General features: G+C 39.6%; 1 protein-coding gene and 1 long non-coding RNA gene across 2 annotated transcripts in view; both read right to left on the bottom strand.

Moving 5' to 3' along the window:
• The window catches only part of LOC126184927 (uncharacterized), a 32,862-nt gene extending 18,861 nt beyond the window's left edge, over positions 1 to 14,001 (bottom strand). Inside the window, exon 1 of the long non-coding RNA XR_007536904.1 lies at positions 13,833 to 14,001. This is a non-coding gene — a long non-coding RNA (uncharacterized LOC126184927). The remainder of the gene's footprint in view (positions 1 to 13,832) is intronic.
• LOC126184926 (transcriptional activator protein Pur-beta) overlaps positions 1 to 18,669 on the bottom strand; it is a 345,282-nt gene that overhangs the window by 289,339 nt on the left and 37,274 nt on the right. Inside the window, exon 2 of the mRNA XM_049927598.1 lies at positions 15,036 to 15,092. Within this exon, the coding sequence (XP_049783555.1) occupies positions 15,036 to 15,092 (57 nt within the window). The remainder of the gene's footprint in view (positions 1 to 15,035; positions 15,093 to 18,669) is intronic.

Here is an 18,669-nt window from a genome sequence, read left to right as displayed (position 1 = left end):
ATCAGTGATCAGTCTTACCTCACTATGATGTATTGGGTCCAATAATTTCAAAGCCAAAGGTGCTGCTAAGCTGTAAATCTGGCAATGACAGTCCAGTAAGGATGAGACCAGAGTTCACTGCACACTAAGTAGTGTGACCCATACTCCAAGAGGATGGGGGAGGGGGGGGGGGGGAGACAAGCAAGCAGACAGCATTAATCTTTCTCATGCAGTTAGTCAGCTTTTTATCAAAGAAGAGTCCCAAGAAACAAAGCTGCACAATAATATCCAAGCACTAGCTACCCAAGTGCAGTTCTAAGTTCGAATGAACCATGGCATGACAGCAGAAATCCACGGCCTGTATTTTTGCAGTATAAAATTAGAAGTCATCGGAAAGGGTCCAACTAGAGACACTTCAGATGGCTCCTTGGAGTAGGTGTTCAGCCAAGGCTACAGATTGGGAGTTATACCCCAAGGAAAAGTTGTCTACACACAGTGTGGTGGTAACCAGTGGTCTGTCGGAGGTCACTAGCCCATCAATGGCAATAACAGCAAGTGTGACACTCAGGACAATGACCTCAGGGAAGCCATTCACTTGAACCCATAGAGAGCTGAGTGACATACCAACCTTTAAACCAAAAGAATGGAAAGAATAAGAAGGGATGAAGAAAAATGCTTGAAAACCCAAGTCGTGAAGTGTAAGTAAAATATGATGGCATAAAGTGGTGTCGTATGCCTTATGTAGGTCAAAAAAGGCTGCAATGAGGAGTTGACATTTAGAAAAATCCTGTGAGATTGCTGTTTCCAATCTAATCAGATGATTGGTTGTGGATAGTCCTCCTCGGGAACCACACTTATAGCATGACAAAAGGCCCCATGATTCAAGCAGCACAATCATCAGGCTACCATCATAACAAGTAATTTGCAGAGCACAGAGATGAGGATAATCATTCCGTAGCATGCAATGGACACTGAGTTTTTGCCTGGATTAAGAATTACAATGGTTATACCATCTTCCCATTCTGAAAATACCTTCTAGCCAAATATAGCTGAAGACCCTGAGTAGATGGAGTCTGCAAGTCACATTCAGATGTAAGATCATCTCATTATGAATCGAACTGAGGCCTGTAGCCACATCACGAAACAAATCAAAAAAAGCCTGAAGCAGTTCCCAGTCATGGTTCATTATATAATTCAGGGTTACACAGGGTTAAAAACTAAGGTGATGTATCCAACTTGTCTTTTACACATTCGGAAAGTAGCTGGCGAAGTAAAGGTTACAGACGCTGTTACAAAGTAATCCACGAGTGTACAGATAGAACCGATGCATCAGTAGAAATACCACTATGAAGAATAAGACCCGGAACAGTAGCTGATCTTTGGCAGCCCAGTAGACTACAGAGCTTGGCCACCACCTGAGATGAAGAGGCATATGTTCCCAATGAGGAGACATAGCACTCCCAGCATTTCTTCTAACTACACTTAATTAAGTAGCAAGCCTTTGCGCAGAGCCTCTTAAAAACACTGGGTGAAGTATGTGAAAGATGTCATTCAAGATGTTGCAGGGCCCTTCAATGATCATAAATTGCTGTTGCACTGTTGTTGGCACTCTATGGTACAAGTCACCTGCAGAGGGTCTCCAAAGAAAGAAGGATAGTAGTTCCAGTGACATGAGTGATCTCAACATATTCATCCCCGAAAACCTCGTCTTCTACAGGGACTGATGGAGAGGGGATAAAGGCGACAGCACACATTTACTACTGCCAGATGGCCCTTTGGAGAGCCCAAGATGGAAACTGATTCATCTGGTGATGACAAGTAAATGACAGGATCACCAGAAAGAGATCATGGTCACAAAGATTGCCAATTAGTGAAAATTTTAGTGAAGCCACAAGATTGGGGAAAAAAGATTGTAAGATCGGTAGCTGAAAAGGTGTCATGGGTGGCATTGGAGTGGGTAGGGGTATCATCATCATTGAGAACAGAAAGATCAGGATCAAAAAGAAGTTGGTCAATCAAAAGACCCCTACCAGATGTCATGGTAGTCCTCCGCATGGATGGTGTACATTCAAATCCCCAAGTTGGAGAAAGGGGGAGAAGAGTTGTTGGATTAAAGTGACCATCTCACAGTATGCAAGTGTCCTAACTGGGGGCAAACAGGCATCGCAAATCGTGACAAAATAAAACACCTACAGCCGTCCTTATGATTTTAATTTATTTTGTTGCTAACAGTTTCAACACTTCAGTGTGTCATCTTCAGGCTGTTTTTGATGCGGTACAGGTTGATATGAGCCCCATACATAACATACCAGTTGCCAACATTACTGGATACGCAGATAATGTGTCAGCACTCCAGCCATCAACTGCCAACTTGGCAGTTGATTGCTGGAGTGCTGACACATTATCTGTGTATCCAATAATGCTGGCAACTGGTGTGTTATGTATGGGACTCATATCAACCTGTGCCGCTTCGAAAACAGCCTGAAAATGACACACTGAAGCATTGAAACTGGTAGCAACAAAATAAAATAAAATAATAAGGATGGCTGTAGCTGCTTTATTTTGTCACAATAGTAAACGGCCGTCCTCCCAGAGACCTCCTGCCAAAAGAATGGACATACAAAAGGCATCACAAATGGTGACCAGTGGTGTCGTTCACACTCGTACTGCAATTGCTTATAATGTGATATGGAAGGCAATTCAGTCACCAACAACATATGTTTGAACCACCATACAGACCCTTCCAGATGCTCTTGCAAGGCCAGAACTATTCCAACAGAAGGCATGGTAACCTCAAAAGGTTGGAGAATGATCATCACTGAAACTGTTTCATGGGTGGCAACATGAGGATAGTGGTCCCATCCCACAATTACTATCTGTCACTTGTGTGGGTGGAACAACATCGATGAGTTTGAAGTTATGTAGGGGGATCACGTGCCTCTGAGATCACCTGAAGAGCCTTCTCCCAAAATTTCTTTTTTTCTCCTTAACTACTTTACAGGACTAGGACTTTGGTGATTGCTTATCCACTGTGGGGGTAGAAACCAAAGAGAATTGGGAAGACCTGTGACCCGTAGTCTGTGGTTCCATCAACCACTGGCTGGTGCCGGGTCGTTTGTCTGCTGGTTTCAGAATGAAGGGTTACCCTTAAGGGAGCTCTGTCACTAGCAGACAATGGAGAGGGACGCTGCTTCTCTGGATATGTGTGGTTCGTCATGGTCCCCAAAGATGGTGCTGCAGGAACTACAGGAGAAAGGCCTATTTACCCCAGTGGGCTAATTTACGCGTACTACTACTGGAGGTCAATGTTGAGCAATTGGAGGGAGTAAGTGCTCCAAGTACTGGCAAGACTAGCCCATAATACTGACAAAATCCAATATCATTGTGACTGGATATAAGAAATCTATATTTTCCAGGCTTCAAAGTAAGAGAGGCGATTGGAGACCTTTAAGTTCCTTAGATAATGTAGCACTCTTTGGGGATTGGGGAGAATGTTCATCTCTGCAATAGATACAGAATGGTTGTTGCTCAAATGGTGAGTTTTCACGAAGCCACCAAGTACAATTTCCAGAAATTGGGTTGTTCACACAATGGGAAGACGACATATGCCCGAAGTGTTAGTAGGATGAGAAGTATGGCTTCACATCACAATGGAAAACAATGAATATAACATCCTTAGAAATGCTAATCACCTTTAAAGGCAATGAATGCTCCAGTGTTGACCTCGTTGTCTAGGAGGCCTCAACATACATTAAATGTGAAGTAGACCCCTCTCCAAGTTTTTGAGTAATTCCTCATCCATCTGCAGTGTTTTAAACTTTAACTACCTGAGAACACGCCCATGAAAACAAGTGATCACAGGACAATGAAACTTTGTGGAAACATTTGTAAGGATATCCAGATGAAAAATAACAAATAAATCATTGGAAGTAACACATTTCATTTCTGCATGAGGGGGTAACATTTGTTACTTGCATGCCACATTTACCTTTCAGGTTACAAATATTGCTCAATGTGATGACCCCCTGTATTCAAGACAGCTTGGAATGAGACTAGAGGTACCATTTCACAACTGTTCACAGAACTTTTTGAACGACGGACCAAGAAATGTTCAGCTGTCATGACACAGCTCGTGTACTGATTGAAGATCGTACATTGCATCCAGCACCCACACCCCTGGTAACTGTAGCTCCTTCAGCAATTTGTGGCATAATTGGCTGATAGCCTCTACCAGGAGCAGTTCGCAAATCACCAGTTAATTCAAACTTCTGAATTGTGTTCTGCAATCCCAGTACAGGAATAGCAGCACTATTGCTGTTGTTTTGATAAAACTGCTTCACAAGTGAAGCCCTGCTCGCCTTGTCCAGACCACATTGACTGTCTGCACATGTAATGCACACTGATGCTTGTGTTTCAACTTTGTGTCACCATACCAGTACTGGCACCTAAAGGTAAGTCAAGACACTAACACTACTAAGAACGAAAATTCTGTAGTGCACAATCTGAACATTATTCCTATAAATTTGGACACCCATACGGTAGATAGTTTTATGTTAAACTGGCTTGAGTAGTGAAACTTTAATTATAACCACCCTGTTCTAGTAAAAAATTAAGCCTCATACTATTTTTAGGCTCTTATGTGATTTATGTTCATATGCCTGTCACCAAGTTTCTCACAAGAGAGGAACACGACAGAACCATTTCATAGATTAATGTCAGAAGAGATCTCTCCTAATACATTTTTTTATATTATCTACAAAGAATATCAGGTTAGCAGTTACGAAGAACCCTTCTATTAGTCCAGGAACTAAGAGGAGTAAGTTACTGCACTCTGCTTGCTTTTGCTTGTCTTTCCATGGTTGTGGCTAAGGAGGGGAAGTTCTTGGAGAGACAATGATATGTACTGAAGAATTCGTATCTGTATGGATTGGCTGCTGGAGCCAAACAGCTACTAGCTGATAAACTCTGGTCTTTTCACAGTGTGAGATATCTGCAACGATGCAACCTACTCTGGCCGAGGGCTCTCCCCTTGGGTGCAACCCAGTCAGAGCAATGCCCACCTGACTTGATGGCCACTGTCCGGAGTCTCGGTGCCCCAAACAGACAGGCTCCTACTCCTCAGCAAGTGCGGAGAGTTAACAGCTCGGGCATCAATAGTGCATTCCCTGTGTAGTCAGGGGGTTACCACCGTGCGGGTACCTGACGACCCCTCACATGGACTGGCTACCATGCCGGGTGTTGGGCAATCTTCCCCGCACGGCCCGCACTTCTGTAAAAAAAATTTGAAAAAGTCGATGTCAAACCCAAATCTGGGGACCAAACATCAGTTGACCGAAATAAGTGTTTAAAGCAATAATCAATGTCCTACGAACAAGCTATGTAATCAACAGGCATCTGTCCTATAGTCCAAGTCTGAGAAAAGATACAGAAGAGAGTAGGACTGCAGCACATAAAAGGAAGAAGAACTGCAATGGCTCAGGGTCCCATTCTCACCATGCACATACTTACAAAAGAGTTTTGAGTTCCCTGGTGGGAGATTGTTTTCTGGTGGATATACTGAGCACACTGTGAAATTTTCTTATGGGCTTGTATCATTGCAGTAACAGCTTGCACTTGAGAGATCAGAGTCAAAGGCAAAGAACAAACTTTCTAATTCAGTCACACTGACATTCATCCTGTTCTCATTGTGATCATTTTTGTGAGACGTAACTGGAGGAAGTAATATGTTGTTCGACTCTTCCTGAAACCTCTCTCTCTCTCTCTCTCTCTCTCTCTCTCTCTCTCTCCCTCCCTTTCCCTTTCCTAATTACTTTAGGAAACTGTATTATTTTATAAATTCTCAAATTCTCATCTGAGTTTCGTATACAGTAAACACGAAGGTACAAAGTGGTAGAAGTGCAATACATATTACAAAGTTACCAAGTTTTGCAAGTCATGTAAACAAATCTAAGCCAAAGACAAAAGTAGGAAGCACAAAAATAATATTAGTTAGCCAGGTACAGTAACACATAAAAAAACAACAAAAAATGTAGCAACCGAGGAATAAAAAAGACCAGAATGGGGCTGTGTGACAAGGAAGGGATGAAAACTACAAACCAGGTCTAACAAATGAAAATTCTGCTGACTGGTAAGACTGAAAGGACACCAACAAAAACTCTACTCCAAACAGATAAACAAACTTTATGAAGATGGTAACAGTTACTGAACATAATATCTCTAAAGTTTTTATTACAAACCATGAACAAGAGGAATATAAATGAAGAAGGATATATTACATGAGAACAGGTTCAAAATAACACCAAGCAATCAGGGAAAGCACTGCCAAATTAAGAACATTATTAAATGTGGCTAGTAAAAAGATGACCGCTTGCCTGTGAGATGGATAAGAAATAAGATTTTCTGTAACAACAATACCAAATGTAATTCTGAAGATGTGCAAAATCTTCAGGTGACTACAAGAAACAAATTCACCTGAAGCAAAAGAAATTTTTGACATATTTTCTGTAGATGAACAACGGACATTTTGGACATTAAATGATCAGAGTTTTTCGCTTTCCCATTTTTACTGAAATCTCTATGTTTTAGAGTACTAATCTACTTTGGACTAAGCAATAAAATACTAATTTTACATTTTGAAAGAGAATAGAAGAAACTTTTACAAATGTGAGGAAAGTTAAAATTCAAATGAGAGAAGTATGCATGAGTGTGGAAAAACAGCAATGAGTAAAAAGATATGGGTGGTACTGTTGAGTTAAAGAGGAAACTTCAATTATATGCTGCTGACAAAAGCTTCAATGAAAGATCTGTCAAACAGAAGTCAAAATAGATGCCTCATTTCCATTCTTTGGGCACACTCATACATACGTCTCTTATTTAAATTTTAACTTTCCTCAATTTTTGGAAAAGTTTCTTCTTTTTTCCAGCAAAAGATAAAAATCAGTATTGTACTGTTAATTCCATAACAGATTACTGCTTCTATAAATAGATTATTCAGTAAAAACTCTAAGACAGGTAATGTGTCTGAACATTCAATCTCCAAAATGAGTGAATATTCCCATATGTTTGGTTGGAAATTCCGTGCATCAGCTGGGCTCCTGATTTAACAAATGAGGACTGTTAGCAATTCAAAAATGTGCATACTAGCCTGCCAATACACTATTTTATTACTAGACTCAAGTTTATTACATATTTTTATGGAGCTTAAGTCTTATCACATAATATGGTCAATGGAAGAAAATGAGAAGATGACAGTAATGATTTCTGCAGATAATATACATGGGATGCAATACAATATTGCCCTGCCAAAATTGTACCGAGTGCTTACCTTGTACCTTGGAGGAAACTCTGTAGTATGTGTAACAGCTCACACAGAAGCTGAGATGAATAAAATGAGGTGGCATTATGTCCACAGTGGAACATGAGTATTTCTGCACCAGTGCCTTCTTCAATGAAACCAGTGAGGTTTGCAGCAAGTTTTTATGTTGTACTTTTGGTATATTATACATCATGTGTGGTCATTGGAATTGATGTCTGGGGAATCTGAGGGTCATGAGAAATGTTTAACATCACTATCATTGTCCTTAAATCATGCATGTAGAATTCAAACAATGTCAGCATGGCAACACTGTAAGAATAGATTGTAAGAATTAAGGAAAAGTGTACAACCTCAAAAAAAAAAAAAATCCAATTTTTTAAGATTACTGTCATGGGACCATCAATAATAATCATAACAAGTTAATACATGTATCAAGATAGCTGCTCATTTCCAATCGTGTGATCTATATGCAATATAGCTACAACATTCCTCCAAATGTTTTAAAACTGACCATAATCACTAACGTGAATCAGTGTAAATACACAACAAAAACTTCCAAAATTGAACAATCCACCCAGTTTTTGAAATCAATGATTTCTTTTGTGATGAGAAATAGTAAGATGACAAAACAGTACAGAAGAAGTCACAGTGGACCAAAGGCATCTTTCAGAATAAAAAATTGGTTGTTGAATCTTTAGATTCAGTATTTACTCCAAGTGTTTATTTCAATCACATGAAAATGTCTATATATAGCACCCACTCTCTAGTCCCTATATTTAATCAGGTGTGAAAATTTAATTTGGACTTGCCCAAATATATTTGAATGGTACATGTAATGTGACATGGCTCATATAGAAACAGAAAATTTTCGGTTTAGACTTCATGTGGAAGAGCAATAGATTACTAGTAACAAATAATGGGATTCAAGTAAGTGGATAAGTAAATAACATTTATAGACCTAGTTCTAATTACATGGAAGGCTTCATTCCCATTTACACTATGGTAGGAATATTATTGGTTTGAATTACACATCTGGTAATATACACCCACATGTAAACCTAGTCAGTGTAGGTAAGGATAATCAGTGAGAAGATTGTTAACATAAATAATCTGTGTGAAGTCAAATGAATCAACAGTTTCATGTTGAGAGATAACACAGATGTACTTCATTATTTAAAAAATAAAAATAAAAATGAAAGAGGCACTATACTTAGTTCAAGAATGTTATATACACCAAGTGTTTAAAAAGTTACAAGATTTGTTTTATTCCTTGTGTATAAATGATGTAAATACAGCAAGTCAGTTGTGAGCAGCCAGTGTTAAGTAGTGGACATTCAGATGTAATGTGCCAATGCTGTTGTGTTACAAAACTGTAAAAATCATTAAATGAAGAGGTCAAGACATTGTCCAGAATGTTTTGAAGAGAAAAGTGTGAATAATGTTTGTACTGCATACCTCGAGTCCCAAACAAAAACAATAAAATGTGGACCTCTGCCATGATTTGACTGATATGCAAAACAGACATTTCTTTTCTGGAAAAAAATCATCATGGGTGATGAGATTTGGTGTTACCAATATGAATCTACGACTACTATAGGACGTAATGCAGAAATTCACATGAAGGATAAATGTTTTGATGACAAAACTGACATTCCAGACAATGTGACGCACGAGTTGAACAAGCTCCCAAAGAGGAACTTTTACAATAGTTTCACATGGTTGGACAAACATCCATGTACAACATCTGAAGCATTAAAACCACCACCATAACTTTTCTTTTTTTTATTACTCCAGTCTTGAAAGTTTTTGGACTGATGGGACATATTTTAGGATACACCTGCACAAAATGCAACAAACATCTGAATTCCCAGATTGAAAATGTGTGTGCCATAATTAATGTTAATTTGACACTCGTTCAGTATACACTATTTTCAGTCTTTTAGAGTCTTCCAGACTCAGGAATTCAGCTAAGGCAATTTGTTGCCTTGTACTTTAACATACAAACGTCTACCATTAAATTTAAAGAAAGATAATGAAAACAAAGTTAAGCCACATAAATTTCTTCATCTCTATGAAACACCACTGACTGTTTCAAATGTACAGCATTGAGCACTGATGTAATTGCAACAATAAGGCATTCTTCAGTAAACAGAAGTTAACATATGCCCTCAACTTGTAACCATTTCAAAACCTGCTTCTCTGGCTACATGCTAATTAAATAGGGGCTATTAGAAATAAGTTAATGCTCTTTTGGTCCAATCCAATAAATAATTATTGTACATCAATAACCAAAACATGGAATACCATCAACACTGATGTTGCAATTACAATTAGTATACAGACTAGCTACTAAATTGTATCACAAACATGTTTCTGTTGCTCAGTTCATATATAAAATAAGTTAACATAATGACACACACACAATAATTTAATACTAATTCACCCTTCTCAATATTATATGACAGATGTTATCTTCTAAGGACACCATTGTTTACTTCAGTTAAAAACCTAATTTTAAGTCCTGCAGTACAAGAACTGAAGACTGCTATCTCAGTGAATGTGAACAAATAACATTCAATGGTACCCTTGATGTCATCAGGTAATCAGAACTCAATAAATAGTTCTTTCCAGACTTTCATTACCAAATTATGGGCATAAATACAGAAAAGAAGCAGGATTCATTACAAGAACATTAACATGGAAAGATACTTCATTAAGAGCACAAGAACTCAATTTACACATATCCAAAACCCAACAGTCATGGAATTTCCATTTCATCCATGATAGATTTTGAAATCAGAAATAGGACTCGTAACTACTCTTGTATGTGATTGATATATATCAACACCACCACAGGTGAACTGTAACTTGACTATGGACCTATGAAAGCAACTGGACTGTAACAACTAACATAGAACTTATATCCTTAGCCAACAGTAGGGTATTGATGGGCTATTTTTTTTTCTTCTTTTTTCCATAAAACAGTGTTTGGCTTTGAGGATGTCATTTATAACTTTCAACAGAAAATGTCCTGTTTGAAAAGTGAAGTCTAAAGAAGACACTGACAATTGTGATACATTCTTACAAGCTAGCTGCATTAATTATTTGAGAAATTTTGTAGAAATAATTAACAAATGATCAAAAAAAGCATTACAAGAGGTTGTACAGTATTTCCACTAAAACACCAAGTGGGAAAAACATAGCTACTTATACACAGGTCAAATAATCCGACAGCAGGCAATATAGCCTGATAAAGCCAAGGGAAAAAGCTACATCTGTAACAGTCTGGTGTACAACTAATCAACATTAACACAAAAAGAGGAAAGAATGTCATTTTATTCACCTAGATACATCAGTTAGGTAAGTACACTGATGTAGAGCTTCAGTGATAAGATATTTTCCCGTAAACAGAAGTTACCTTCTGTCTTCAACTTTCAACCACAGCAAAATCCCATTCTCAGGTTACGTATTAGTTAAACAAGAGTGGTTGCATTTGTATATCTGTAGAGTTGTACTGAGAGAGTGAGTACTTGAGCCAGAGTAAGAGCAATAGCCCAAAAGCCAGTTAACCTCTTTGTCGTGTATGCACACATCAATGAATTATAGGTGAGTGGTTGCAATTTTATTTGTCAGCTACAAAAGTAATTGATAAAGGGCTGCATTGCTCATATACTGGAGCCTCAGGAATTATTGGTATTGGTTGCTTGCATTTACTTCAATATGAGGAAATGTGGTGCAATTTCTTAATATAAGTCGTTGGTCACAGGGGAACACAAAGTGTAATTTGATGACTCTAGTTTTGAAACAATGTTAGGTCTCAAAAGAAGACCAGGGGAGATTACCCACAACAAATACAGCCAGAGGTGATCATAGCCTCTTGTCCATAATGTACAGAAACATATGGCACAATATAGCCCAATACCACAGGTCCTGAAGACAATGAACAAGAGTAAACTGTAGATGAAGCACAGTAAATGGACCCTTTTTGTCATGTTATGAATTGTGATTTAATACTGGGCCTGACAATAGAAATTTTTACTTTTGAAAGGAAAATAATCTCTCAAGAAATGAATTGTGGCTACATTACTAAGTATAAGTTTCAGAAAGAATTTACATTTCAAATCTATGTGTATGCAAAACACTCATTTACTTACGTGACTGACTGATGGTATGGACAAAAATAAGTGTTAGTAGATGTCCAGGCTGCCCATCAATGGAAACAGTTCTCTGATGGGTCAGTGGTACAAGTACAAGAAACACAAGTTGATGTCATAGCCAATTTTTCCTATGTAGACTGCTGTTTTATGAATGCATTAATAGTCTCATCAAATCCATGCCATAAGGTGAGACAGCAGTCACCTGTCATGGTGATCAAATAAATTATATTAATGGCTATTAATGATGGTTCCTTTACTTGCTTCTGAGCTATTCCAATGCACCAAAATCTATCCTCTCATGCCTAATATTATGTATGGACTTCAGAAAGCAAGTCACACATGATGTCCCACTTAGTGTGCAACAAGTGTGACACATTGCCAAAGAATACATGTCCATGTTTCCTGGAGACATAGTTCTGCCGTGGTGTGAGTAAAAGCTGCATCACAGTGTGGGAGTGAAATGGCATGCAAACTGTATATGTATTCAAAAGCCGAAGTAAATGGGACACTCCGATTCTTGTCGTCAAAACTTCTAAATTGCACACAGATTCACCTCAAAATTCTGGCAGTGTACGGATCAAATGCGATGTCGTGTCCAGCCAGTGAAATAGTGCCAACAATTTGACCAAGGTCACAAAGATGTGGGTGATACTACCTGGAAGTTCACATCTTTTTGATGACAAGGTTGTTATCACAGCAGTTTTCAAATGGCTCTGTGACCAAAAAGTGGATTTCCATTGCTGAGGAACTGAACAACTGGTAGAACATTCCAACCATTGCACATAAAGACCTGTTGACTGTCTGGAAAAATAGTGTCATGTATCTGTATCACTATGAAGTGTAGTGCAGCACTGGCCATTCAATAAAAGTTACTTGGCCTGCTATAATAATGTGTAACTTACATCTTAAAAGTTCCCTCGTATATATACAAGAAGTGCAAGGCCCTTATGTAAAGTAGTCAAGTTTATTAAGCTATATCTTACAAGTACCCTGTACCATATCACCTTTAACAGTGAACTAAAAGCATACTTCTGTAATATGTTATATTTCACTTGAGCCTGTAATTGTTCTGACCAGTCCATATAAGCGGTCTGCAAGCCATAGTGTGTGGCAGAAAATACTTCATAAAATGTGACAATTAACATGCCTGGAGAGGCTTAAAAGCAAGCTGTGAGTGAATAAAGACAAAATAAGCTTACTGGAAACCTTGGACATGCTCATAATAGCAGTTATTAATTATAAGAATATGGATACTAAGTTCCAATGCACAACACCCCAATAAGTGGAAACACCACTGGAAACCACACAAATCTTAAAATACCTTGTAACCCATATATGTTAATATATGTTAATCGTTCCTTTCTTTATAGTTGTCTCTTTCTTCAAAATAGGATACAATAATAATTTAAAAAATTAATGGAATACGTAAAACAGATGGTGTGAACATACTCAGAAAAAGGTAACATTGTACTAGTTACCTAGTACTCATATTATTATCTAGTATAAAAATAAGAGCTCTCTTTCCATTAAATCTGTGAAAAAGAGAAACATTCCAACTTAACTAAAAACTACTGATCTACACCTCTTTTGCCAGCACCCTAAAGGCAACAAATGAATTATGTTGAAAATTTTCTCATGCTATATGCATTTCACCTGTATCTTTTGAAAGGCATCATCAGTAGCAAGGTTTATAGATGTTACTCTACATGTGTTCTTGTTCTATTTTAGAGCTGTTCTTTTGCTTTCAGTTATTCATATTTTCATTAGCACAGCACTAAGTATGAAAACTCATTTACTTCCTGTACAACAGGACAACAAAATTTAAAGATGTTACAACAAATGAATATTAAAAAACTAACTCTTTAAAGAGTCATTGTTTATACTACATCAACTTGTTTTCAGATCTGTCATCGAGAATAAGCTTCCTTTTCAAGAAAAGTTTACTTTACAAATGGCAAAAATCTGGTAAATCTGCCACACTCATCACTGCAAATTATAAAATAAGGCTAATACTACAAAATAAAAGGTGGTGTACCAGTATTTGGCTTGATAAAATGAGCCAGTTAATAAACAAAAATGGATTACCTTAAGAAAAAGAGTTACAGTAATAGTGTGTTTAACAATATTTATGTATATGACCATTTCTTCCTGTGTAGTACCAAACCTTCAATGAACCAAAATGGAAAAATGTGCTATCCACATATGTTGTCATACAACTTAAGTAAGAATCAAAGCTCAAATCTTTTAAAAATTGATGTGTACAATTATCACCTGAACTTAAAACCAGAATGGTATAAACTTATAACTGATCATAATGTCCGATATGGAGGATACACCTAGGAGTAAACTGTTCAAAGCCACATGTGAATGTGTAGTCTTACTTTCTTGTCCTCTACGTGTCATGTCCTCAGAATCCCATGTTATTGTTGTCAACTTGATGGCACAGATCATAACCTCAACTGCTCAATGTGATTATTCCAGAATATGGTCAAACATTTGTGAGTAGAAAACTATGTATCAAATGCTGCAGTGAATATTTTCAGACTGATTTATCTGGTTGCAAAAAAAAAAAAAAATTATCACCAAGTAAGTAATCAATCCACAAAATATAATGAAAAATATAGTCTCTGAATCACAGATTCATTATTTTCTTGCATTTCAGAGGAACCTCTGGATGCCGGAAAGAAATAATCATTTAACTTGTATCCCTTATCTATGAACACTTAATTTAGAACAAATACTGGTGCATTAAATATTAAAGACTGAAATTAGTTTAAATACACGTTAGTGAGCAATTACACTGGAGATAGCTGCCATTTTGAAGTGACAGTTTTCCTGTCACAACAACTAGTATAACAGGAACACACAATATATGTGACCTCAATCTTGCCAGGTTTTGGGGATCTGAGCGACAATCACAAATAAAATGGATAAGACATGAGCTCTCAAAACATCTGATTGTGGCTAAATCATCATAGCCAGAAAGACCAGACACTCGAGATGCTCACCCTCACCAGAAGGGCAGTGTTTTCACAACTAATCCCACAAACAGTACCAATCTTGATATAGGTAAAATTGCCGCCACCATGGTTTAACTTCATCAGTGTAGGTGACAAGGATCACTGTTCCCTACAGAAGTTATAAAAATAGACAAACCACACCTTAGAAGGTCCATATTAACAGAATGCTGAACACTAGCATTGGAGCCATTTTACGATTAAGTATATCTCATAATGGGACATTGCAGGGCACAAACATTAGCAAGAGTGTAAGACTGCCGTCACAGGACATTTTCAGACTGGAGAAACAAAGTCACGGTACATGGCAGGATAGCCCAAATACAAGATATGATTACATCACACCAAGAATAGTGTAATATTTCTCTCATCAGAGTTGTTTACACAAGTGCAAAGGAACCTACACTATGTCTACTACATCAGGACACACAAACATATTTCTGAAATCAGATGTTACACACTATTAGAAAGACATGTAACTCAACTGCTCATCAGTGTTAATTTTCTTTGCAATTATCTCCAGGCTAATTGTCCTGTCACATTTCACAATAAGTGAAACATACATACCTGAGTCAAAGTCGGTGCTTCCACTTGTTTCCATACCAACAGATTGTCCATACTTGTCTGCACAGAAAAAGAAAAGAAAAAAGAAAAAGAATAAATGAATGAATGGATTTATCAGCAAGTTACTGAAAAAATGGAATTAAGTAAATAAAAACTGTTCTTCGTTCATGTTTCTATTAAAATATTCTCAACACCTTCACCTCTAGGATAGGATTGTTTTTCCTTCAATAAAATATTTTTATTAGTTATGACAAAAATACGAAACATGATGATGTGTAAGTACGGCAACTTACAGAGCTGGAGTCTACACAAGCAGAATTCAATATAAAAGTCTGTACACTGAAAAAATGCACAATGAGCCACAGCCTAAAATTATTAACTAGGAAGGAAAGATTATTTAATTTCCATAACTATAGAAATTTCAACTTAAACTATGTGCTGTATCAACTGACCGCTATAGTGTAGCATTTAAAATGGAACTAATTAAAACCCACCATTACATAATTTTTTAAAACTTAAATGGTTAAAAGTTTGGAACTGGGCAATAGGGGGCTAGAACTGTTGGGTGATGCAGTGGGAGAACTTAAGCATGGGGTGGTTGGGTAGCAGGAGGAGGGGGAGGGGGGTGAGAGAGGAGATAGAATGTTTAGCAACAAGGCGTGAAGGGCAAGTATTTGTGAGTGGGGACCTGGAGATAATTAAGTTACAAATTTGAACCCATGAGGCTAAAATGGTGGGTGGGAAATTGGCTATGAAGTTAATCAGCACTAAAGAGAATGGAGGAGAAAAGGTTTAAACTGCTGGTCGTACAAAGAAAAGTGGGGGACAGCAAGGTGGTCGATCAGTGGTGGGGGACAGCAACGTGGTTCGATGGGTGGGGGGGGGGAAGCAACGTGGTTCGATGGGTGGGGGGGGGGAAGCAACGTGGTTCGATGGGTGGTGGGGGGAAGCAACGTGGTTCGATGGGTTGTGGGGGGAAGCAACGTGGTTCGATGGGTGGTGGGGGGAAGCAACGTGGTTCGATGGGTGGTGGGGGGAAGCAACGTGGTTCGATGGGTGGTGGGGGGAAGCAACGTGGTTCGATGGGTTGTGGGGGGAAGCAACGTGGTTCGCTGGGTGGTGGGGGGAAGCAACGTGGTTCGATGGGTGGTGGGGGGAAGCAACGTGGTTCGATGGGTGGTGGGGGGAAGCAACGTGGTTCGATGGGTGGTGGGGGGAAGCAGCGTGGCTCAATGGGCCGTGCGGGGACAGCAGCATGGCTCGATAAGGGGCTGGGGAGCAGCAGTGTGGTTCAAGTGGGTGGTGCGGGGTACAAGATGGTGGTGATACACGTGTCCATGGAGAGATAGCTGTGAAATGAGGTAGGTGTGGGGAGGGGGACAAGGAGATGAGAGGAGAGGAGAGGAGAGCTGTGAAACAGGGTGGAGTAGGAGCAATGTAGGAGAGCTGGAGAAAGAGTTTAGGGAGTAGCAATGATAAGACAGCTGCCGAATGAAGCAAAGAATGATGAGAAGAGAGTAACGAAACTAGATCAGGGCAATGGGAGGATGCTGCAAAGTGAGGTGGTGGGTGATACGAGAAGAGCTATGGAATGTGGTGGGGGTGATACCAGCATAAGTACGAAACAAGGTAGGGGCGATGGGAGTAATGCTATGAAATGTGGTGGGGATATATGGCAGGAGAGTGGAATATGTGATGTGGCACAGAGGTCATTTCAGTCGACATAAAAGTTTTCTGGGTATGGTACCGCATCATAATGTATAAAACTACTGCTGTTTGAGAAGATGGAACGTAGGCAGACAGTGGGACCTGAGCAAAATGCCCAGTAATAAGAATCCAAACTGGTGAGGCTAACACCACTTAGGGAAATTCCCACTACACCTATAGGAGGATGTCAGCCAAAAATCCACTTGATCTTTGTACATATATGTGAAAAGGAAGTATGCGGCCCTATGGTAGCGACATATTGCTGCCAACAAATGTTTCTGGCGTTTGATAAGGTAATGGGCCCAGGAATGAAGATGTTTAAAGGCTAAATCATGGTCAAGAGATGGATGCCATTTGGAGGGCACGACTGCGGTCTTTAATAGCCAAAGCAATTTTGGGGGTCCATCAAGGGACAGTTTTCCATTGGGGAGTACCTGAGAAAGAAGGACTCGCCGAAGCAGCTGGCGAAAGAATGGTGTTGGGCAAACTCTGTATGGACTCATCAGTGCGACCGTGTGGTGGAGCAGGTGGGATAGCAGCCGAAGAAATGGCATCCCAATCCACATCACTGAAAAAATGATATGACAATTGGAAAATGATACCTGTCGCACGAATCAGCATGAACTCCTCATTGAACAGAGGGGAGGAATCTGGGGTTACAGATAAAACAATCAATGGCTGAGAAGTGTGTGGGGCTGCAGTGTTGAGGAGGCAGAGATCAAGCCCTGTGAGCAGCTCTTCAACAATGCTGCCCCAGTCAGTGACTGCAATACCACCACATAGAGTTATGAGCATTAAGATCCCCAGAGAGAAGGTCAAGGGGTGGGGGGTGGGGGTGGGCAGCTGTTGAAGGTGGGCAATAAGATCAGGAAGCATACGAGGAGTGTCGGGGGGGGGGGGGGGGAGGGGAGGATGATGAAGATTGCATATCAGTACTGCAGAGTCTAAATGGATCTGAACTGCCACCACATCCTGTGGAGTATGAAGAGGAACCCAGAAACTAACAATGTCCACCCAGACCAATGTACAGACAACACAGGAGGCTCACTGAGGGCTGACGCAGTACTGGCAGAAGGCTTGGAAACTTCAAAAAGTCAGCGACTGAGTATTCCCACAATACTAGATTCCTGCAATAGAACACAAGCTACAAAGCAGAGATAAAGGAAAAGACTGGAATTCTGGAAGGTGACAATAGTAACCACTACAGTTCCATTGGAGGAGAGTAGTACAAGAAGCCGGACAGATCTCAAATGAGCCAGAATTAGCCATTAGCTGAGTTAGTGTCCATCACCGGTAAGGACGGAGTGTAAAATTGGACCTGATAGAGAGGGAGGGGATGACACCCTCTGGAAAGTCGGGGGGGGGGGGGGGGGAGGGGGGGGGCAGAAGCCTCGTCCCAGGGCTTAAGCATCTTCTTTTTCTTTGGAGGCGAAGACGATGTGTGATCAGGAAGAAAACGAGCAGCCTTGAGGCCCACAGAGCGTGGGGTCAGCATTCGACCTAAAGTGACAGGCTTCTTGTCCTGGAGACAATGGGGGAGACGGTTTCTTCTCCGGTCGAGGAGAAGGAGTGGTTCCATGAGAGGAGGGAATGGGAAAAACCTGGGAGGAGGAAATGGAAGGTGGCCCTGATGAACGGATGACGGGGAAAGGGCGCAACATAGGCATATTGTAAGAAAATAAATGCCTACGCCCATCCTTATGATCTTGTTTATTGTGAAGGTACGAATCATATAAACACTGCATCAGATGATGGTTGGTGTGCTGACATCACAGTTACAGATAGTCTGCATCAACCAGTTATGTTGGCCACCAGTGCAGTGTATGTGTGGTTCATGATAGCCCCTTTAGCATCAACTAAGGCCTGAAGATGTCGCAATGAAGTGCTGAAACTGGTAGCTACACAATAAATAAGATTAGGATGTATGTAG

This window comes from Schistocerca cancellata, chromosome 4, assembly GCF_023864275.1.
Source record: "Schistocerca cancellata isolate TAMUIC-IGC-003103 chromosome 4, iqSchCanc2.1, whole genome shotgun sequence".
NCBI classification, from domain to species: Eukaryota; Metazoa; Arthropoda; class Insecta; order Orthoptera; family Acrididae; genus Schistocerca; species Schistocerca cancellata.
The sequence above is the reverse complement of the archived record's forward strand: the minus strand, read 5'-3'. Positions and strand labels throughout refer to the sequence as shown.